A 7,714-nucleotide genomic window follows, 5' to 3' on the forward strand; every position below is an offset into this window, starting at 1 on the left:
TCAAGTAATTTTCTTCCAACAACACGTCACATTAGTACAAAGATCTTTATTTTGTTTTGACTCACAGCTCCAAATGACAAACACACATAGACAGTAAGAGCGTTTTACTGCAGTTTCTCTGGATAAATGACAAACTTGGTGCATCTTACAAGCAATTTCAGTTCCTCAGGTGTATAGTTCAGTCGAGGAGCGCATATTATTCTCCGACCCAAACAGTGAAAGCCAAAAAGCCACCCAAATGCGCATACGGGAAGCCATTCTCAGTCCATTCCTCTGGTTATGGGTACCATTCCTCATTGTGGGTGAATTCGCATATTTCTATGTAGAAGAGGATCAATCAGGCAGCAGAGCTGTTGGCTGACATCTGTTCGTGCGCCTGCAGGGCCAGCTCGATATAGCCCGACCTCTGGGACTCCGTGTGGGCATAGATCTGCAGAGACGAGGGTCAGAGGTCAGCACAGTGGAGGAGAGGAAGGTCATCCCAATTACTTTGAGGTTGTGCAAGAGAATTGTTGTAAAAGTACAATCACAGTATTAATTGTTATAGTGGCAGAGTAATTGGACACAGCAAAGTATGAGCTTCACACTCAAGCATGACTGAATGAGAGGCCTTGTGTGATACTGACTGTAGCAGAGAGACACACATCCATGTCTCTTGCTGCTAACCTTTCACATTAAATGGCTGTCACTCTCAATGTCCCGCCCCGAAGCCTCAAGGCCAGAGGAATGTGAGCGCTAATAAGACCTGATGTGTCCTGGGTTTGGCCCCGCAGTTCCCACGCTGGAGGCAAACCCAAACCTCTCACACGAGAAACCTTAGATGAGACGGCCTTGACTTAACCTCTCAAGAGCTGCACTGACTCCTGATTTAGTCTATTACCCAAGGGACCCAATTTATAGGGCCTGGGCAAATTCTGGATCAAATGGCAATAGATAATATACACAGAGTGAAATGACATGTAAAACAGAGCTACAAGTCAGCAAGTATTTCCAAATGGTTGTCTGTTCTCACCTTCAGCAGGTCGGTGCCAGTGGCCTGCTGCCTGGAAGCTTCCTGGGCTGATTCACAGTGGGGGTGGACGATGTGGAACAGAGACACTAGGCTCACTGCATCCTGGAGCCTGGACACACACACACACACAGGGGCCTTAGGTCACAGCTCTTTGCTAGCAGGTACAGTGGCTCATGTGACTTAGCTCAGTGGCAGATACTCCAGCCTGAACAACAATCACAAAAACAGTCTCTCACACTTGACCGTGCATGTATTCATCACACACACACACTCACAGCTCTTTCTTCAACATGTCCACTATAAGCCCGTCCACTCTGCGAGCGTTGACAAGGTACCAGGCCATCCCTCCAAAATGTCTGGTGGAGCGCAGCAACTCATATTTGCCGTGTTTGTCCAGGTCCTCGTAGGTGGCTCCGTGTACCTAGACACAAGGCACACAGAGTGAATATGATCCTAACTTCTCTGGATGTTGTAGATACTCAGCACAAAGCTCTTCACATCAAGTTCAACTTCCAATCTACACTCTCGCTCCATTTCACACTCCATATCAAATGACCCAAAGAAAATACTTGAACCGGACTGGAAATGTCACGGTTTAACAGTCTGTATGCAGTCGGCAGGTTTCAGTGCAGTTGGTGATCAGGTCAAAATAACAGGGAAATCAATGTAATCTTACCCTGATGTATTCTGAGGAGTCAGGTTCAAATTGGACCAGACACATGTCCAACACATCTTCATGGCGGTCCTGGGAAAACACCATCTAATGGAGAGACATGTAAAAGGGTTAAAAAATGAAAATTAAAGCCTCTAGACATTCACTGAAGTGGTGGGGGGGTGTTTACATGAACATGAGTGTCCTAGTAATGACTACGTTTTTGGGGGTCTTCTATTTTTCTTTGTGCATTTAAACCCAATTCTTCCTAAAAACCAGAATATTATGGTATGTATACACCTTAACCAGGTGTTTCATCATTTTCTGACACGAGATGAGAATGTAAGAAAAGAACTGTTTTGGCGAAGAGGATCATGTGAAAGAATTCAACAGCACGAACCTGCAACAGCAGATCCAAGGTGTAATTAAATGTACCCTGTGAAGTTTCAGACCTCTTAGAGAGCAGTGTTAAATCTTTAGGAATCAATTTTGCCATTTCCTACCTTGAGGTTCTCCTCCTTGAAGATGAGGGGTGCTGTGAGTTTGCGTCCCTCCTTGGGGAAGTAGGTCTGAATGAGACGGTCTCTCTCCTCCCAGGTCGCCTTCCTAAGAGTCCCGCTGGGCTCCCGTACAACAATGAACCTCTCCTGTGGGAAAAACAAAAGCATATGCTGTATGACCAATGTCAAAGTCAAGAATCCATCAACAATGTACAAAACTGAGTTTAAAACACAGATATTTACACTGGATATATAGATATAATAGAAACTGGGATCAAAGGTAGAAGACCAATTGAGCAGCAGTTTGATTTTGTAATATCGTCCTAAATAATAATAAATAATAAATAACGCACAATGCATGTGTGAGCAGCTACACAGCTACCAGACATTAAATGTTTAAGTGAAAATTTGAAACACTTCATGTGGCTGACCAAGAAAATTGCGTTCTCCTGCTGCAGAATCTGTTTAACTTCCTGGTCACCAGTGACTCAAATGACAGCGCTGGTGACCAGGGAGATTTTGCAGCGGGAGAACTACAAGAACTACAGGCTCTGTCAGCTCCGCTAATCAGCCTGTTCTGCTGCGATGACTTTCAGTGCGGCCAGTTTAGGTTTTGACATTTGCAAGCTGTCTGTGGGCAACGCTAGCAAAGCAGAGTATGGTGTTGGAAGTCAGAAGCTCACATGCAGTGCATCATGGTAAATGTAGGCACTGCTGGCGCGCCTCAGCAAACAGCAACAACTCATCTACCTCGTTCAACATAGCACATACTAAGGTATTTAATGTTTCAATGGACTACATATACCACCAACACTGACTGGATATCCACATAAAAAGTGGAGACGTTTCCCTTTAAGTCTTTGTCAGTCCTTCAATCTGACCTTGGCTTATGTTAATGCTCTAAAACCTACACTGACTCATTGATTATACTGGGGCATACATTCAATTCAATTCAATTTTATTTGTATAGCCCAATATCACAACAGAGTGTCTCACAGTGCTTTACAAAGTTCACTGAAATAAACAAGTGTAAGCGAACAAACAATCTCAGTGGGAAAAGAGAAACCTCCGGGAGCACCACAGTGAAGGAGAGATCCAGCTCCCAAGGACGGACAGGCTGTGAGAAAAAAACTAAAAAAATCACCCATCCGATCCCCAGCTACATGTGCCTACCCTGTGTGGGGTGTTGTAGGTGATATCTGTGAAGACGTATTTGGCGGTGTCCATGCCATCCAGGATCTTGTCCTCAGACAGGACATCGTTGATGGGCTTCCTCTCCGGCAGGACAGGGGGCATCTGCAGCAGCTTCTTGGCCTGCTCCGTGGCTAACTCAGTCGCCTGGGAACACACACACAAGGGGCTGAATGAAACAGATGCTACTGTGACGTGTGTGTAATCGAGACTGGCTATTATGATGGATTTAAAGGGTATGTATTTACCTGCTTCAGTTGCTCATCAGTCATGAGTTTATATGTAGGCGGCCTCAGCTCCTGTTTAATGGGTCTGAATACTTTCTGCAGGTCCAGGCCTGTGATCCTGGTGAGGATGTCCTGCACAGCTGGATCCGTGAACTGGGGCTTTGCCTCGTCTGTTAGGGCTGGAGAAAAGGTCCTCTAGTTAGTCACGTGCACTACAGAACTGTCTCACTTTAGATCGGGCTGTACTGTTTGGTCACAGCAGGAATGTGATTAGAAGAGTTGGGATCGCATGTGATGTGATGAATGAGTTGTGTCCAGACTGCACCAACAGCTACCTCTGGTTTATCATCAGACCATCCAGGTTCACTTCAATATGACACCAGGCAGCAACTCTGGTGATTAAAACTCATCGTTCAGGATTCATTTGACCTTAATTTCCAGAGACTGTCTTTGCTGAGATGACCGTTGTTGTCGATGCTGCAGACAGCTCGGACACCCAAAGCTGCTCACAGTCAGTAACATGCGGTTCAGCCGAATACGTTGAAACACTATAATTATTATTATAAAAGATACTACACGTTCAACAACAATGGGGGCCAGCAAACCTGGAACAGCCACATTAGTTTGACATGGAAAACGTCTCTGCTAACGAAACGCGCTACAAGGTCAGCAGCCTTATAGTTAAGGGACGGGAGGACGTCCATGATGTCTGAGGCTTTAAAACATACCTTTGTCTTGTGCTGCGCCACAAAGCGTCCTCCCGCTTCCTCTGGCCAACATTTGCTTGCTCTTTTGCACATTTTTGACCCGAGAGTAGCTCCGGAATAAACACCGTGCTGTACGGAGCGCCGCCATGTTTGGTGTTACGTCATCCGGGCGACGTGACCTTTCACCGTGCAGCCGCAGCGCCCGAGTGGTGATGGGATATGTAGTTTAGTCCTTGTGCGGTCATCTCATTAGTTTATTTCTATTCATTTATCTCGGCTCATGTTATAAACAGCGTAACAGACGAAACAAAAAGCAAGTTTCTTTTTTAATGTCTTCTATAAACAAAGGTCCTTTAACAACATATTGGCCTACTGAGAAAAGCAAACACTTTCTCATGTTAAAAAAAAACAAACTTTCAGACAAATATGCTTAAGACCAAAAAGAACAGACAGTAACCTTCAATAGAATAACAATAGAAATATGTTTAATAGGCCATTAAAGGTAGATAGTACATTTGTCTGAATATGATTCTGTTATGCACCAGAGTCATGTCGTTGTTTGATATTTAAATATTTGGAACTCACTCATAATGAAATACTACTATAGTATTACAATACACAAGCTTTGGGGGGAAAAGAAATCTATTGAAATGCTGCTTTGGTCACCAGGTGGCACTATGCTACCAAACATCCTGAAAGGCTGCCATGAGGATCACCAGTACAGCATCTCACTCTTGCTCTTAGAGAGCACATTCAGAGATAACGTTCACTTATACATGTTGTATGTTTACATCAGAGTCTCACAGGCTCTTTTGTCTATCCCCTTCATGGCTCAACTCGGCGTAGCCTACACACATTCCTAACTTGTCATTACGTTGTGTTCTCGAAGCGGCTGATAGCTTTAAAATTTGTCTGGATGATAAGAACTGTGCTAAGAAGTTAAACACTCCTCTTATAAAGAGAAACACTCGCACAGGCTTAGAAATGTACACTTTATTTAGCTCTTCTATTTGCTTTAAACTCTCCCGGATTTAATATTGTGTAAAGTGTAACTTGATGATGTAGCTATACGATCACGGCTGTCAGTGGATCATTTCTGTTCTGTAATAATTACAGGAGTCGACCCCGTTCTAAATGTTTGGTTTTTTTTGGCTTTGTCTCATTTTTCTCCCCTTTACTTATAGATTTTAATGATGGATACATTCTGAATTTTAACAGAGGTGCACATATTTCATAGAACATTTGGATAAAGACACAAACATACAGTTTTGTATCTGCACAAAAGCTACAATATCATCATCGTGTGGACGATTTGTGAAGGGTTCGCTTTTTCATGCAAGTGTTTCAGCTTAAAAAATGACAGCTCTATTGCAGTAAAACAGATAAAAATGTCAGGGCTTTGTTGCAGTGCTTTACAAGGTCCTTGAACAGAGGAGCTGCGCACTAGTCTGCATAGCTTTGAGGTCATTTGTGCTCCATAAGGTTGTACAATGATTCAGTCACGACACATAAAGTTAAAACTCTGTGCTCAGCAGTCACAACAAACTTTGACTACAATTTAAATAATGTCCAGCAGAAGCTGTGAGGAGATTAATGAAGGCTGAGGTTGAGTAACTAACTAAAGCAGTGTCACATACTTTTATAAAAATAAACACAAAAACATGTCTTTACATTAACTATAAATTGTTAACATTAAATTACAACAAGCCAGCCAGTAGTGGGTTCGTGTCTCCCTCTAAACTAATTGCTGTAAATTCAAATAGTGGTTGAAAACATGTTTATTTCTGACTTTGAGCATTAAACCAGAAACAAATATCATGACATAACAACCACACCTGGTGGAATGTTGTTTTCAGTACAGTATGATTTTAGTTTAGATTTACTCAACAAATAATTTTCTGTCATCAGTGTTACTGTTTATTTGTACTTCTGGCTGAACTACTATTATTACTCTTTGATGCAAAAATGCACGTTGGCATAGACACCATGACACTCTCCTCTTCCAGTGGAAGTAAATGTATAAAATCAGTGTTAAAAACGATCAACTTCAATCTGATCAAGTTTTATGTATATTCACAGTGGAAGGCACAATGTGTTGTTCTGACGTGAAGCAGTCCTACCAAACAGAAATGTGCCTGAGTGAATGTAAAAGGGATTTTAGAGTGGCTTTGCCTGTAATATATTGGCAGTTACTATAGAATATTTTGTACACTAACGTATTTTAAACAAGTCAAATGAAAAGTTCCTAAAAAACGTTCTACTCTGTCTGTAGCTCTGTGCCACAAGCCCATTTGTTCCCACTTAATATGGAAATAAGGAGTGACAAATTCAATCTTTAAATAATTTCCTAAAACAGGCGGGTGCTGTTGTTGACAGAAGAATTCCTTAAACCCAAGTTTGTATGAGGCTATTTTCAATTGCCACTGGTAAAGGTAATGAAAGAACATGTCACTGCGCAACATTGTGGCTCTGTGATGTTTTTAATAGTTTCTAGGCAGCAATGAAGCTCTGTGGCAGAGAGGGAAAAGGTATATCAGGTTTTGGCTAAACAGATAGCACTCATTTGTAGAATTACTGTTGCTTTTTGTCTTTGGGATTTCCCATCATTAGGGAAAATATGACCACACTTATCCATTAAGGATGAAAGTGTTTGCATGAAGACATGCATTTAAAGGAATAATCCCAAGCAGATGACCTTCACTAACCTTGTAAAGAATGGAAACTTTAGAATAAAGCCTTTTTAGATCATCATGGAGGGATTATGAGATCACATGACGCCATCTCTCTGTGTTTCTGTCTGGCTCGCTCTGTCTCCCTCAGCACATAAATGTACATGTACAGTCGGAGTCACAAACCCCCAACATGGGACAGCACCACTATCCACAAACCCAACAAGCAGCCGCCGCCACACAACCCTGGAGATCATTTATAAAACCTTCTGTGCCACGCATAAACCCTACCTCCAGGATCTTGTTTCCCCTCTCCCCGAACCTCCATCCTCCTCCTCCTCCTCCTTCCCTGACTCCCTTACTAATCTGCGGTAAGATTTGGATATTAGGCAGACAGATGGAGGTGTGGTTCGTTCGGTAATGAGGTGAGCAGTGGCAGTGAGTCCGGAGGCCCAGACACCGGCAAAACGACGTGTGGATTGAGCTGTAAGAGGCCCCTACACAACCAGATGTACACAGCTGTCACACTGCTGACAGAAAGTAATCCTGCGACCCCAGCCCACTGCCAGAGAGAGACACAGAGACAGGATTAGTATCTCTGCTGCGGAGGGTTAAATGACTGCAAGTTTAGTTTCCACATTCAAGAAGAAAAGGTCTATCTATCTATCTATCTATCTATCTATCTATCTATCTATCTATCTATCTATCTATCTATCTATCTATCTATCTATCTATGCAGGAGTGCAGCTCTAAGTG

General features: G+C 42.8%; 1 protein-coding gene across 1 annotated transcript; it reads right to left on the reverse strand.

Annotated features, from left to right (window-relative positions):
- Positions 1-30: 30 nt before the first annotated feature.
- On the reverse strand, positions 31-4,437 carry mrps22 (mitochondrial ribosomal protein S22). The gene is made up of 8 exons (XM_070829098.1): positions 4,311-4,437; positions 3,604-3,761; positions 3,338-3,502; positions 2,168-2,311; positions 1,689-1,772; positions 1,288-1,433; positions 1,013-1,121; positions 31-430 (listed from the first exon to the last, which is right to left on the reverse strand). The coding sequence occupies exons 1-8, from the start codon at positions 4,435-4,437 to the stop codon at positions 338-340; spliced, it is 1,026 nt and encodes a 341-aa protein (XP_070685199.1). The 3' UTR covers positions 31-337.
- Between the last annotated feature and the right edge of the window lie 3,277 nt (positions 4,438-7,714).

The sequence above is a fragment of the Pempheris klunzingeri genome, chromosome 4 (genome assembly GCF_042242105.1).
Source record: "Pempheris klunzingeri isolate RE-2024b chromosome 4, fPemKlu1.hap1, whole genome shotgun sequence".
NCBI lineage: Eukaryota > Metazoa > Chordata > Actinopteri > Acropomatiformes > Pempheridae > Pempheris > Pempheris klunzingeri.

What these genes read in the sequence shown, in the direction of transcription:
- mrps22 (XM_070829098.1), bottom strand. Translation starts at nt 4,437, where the DNA reads ATGGCGGCGCTCCGTACAGCACGGTGTTTATTCCGGAGCTACTCTCGG. An exon ending in TGGCGCAGCACAAGACAAAG is followed by an intron (nt 3,762 to 4,310) that starts GTATGTTTTAAA and finishes CCTTTTCTCCAG; the next exon opens with CCCTAACAGACGAGGCAAAG. An exon ending in TCAAGGAGGAGAACCTCAAG is followed by an intron (nt 1,773 to 2,167) that starts GTAGGAAATGGC and finishes TCTCTCCATTAG; the next exon opens with ATGGTGTTTTCCCAGGACCG.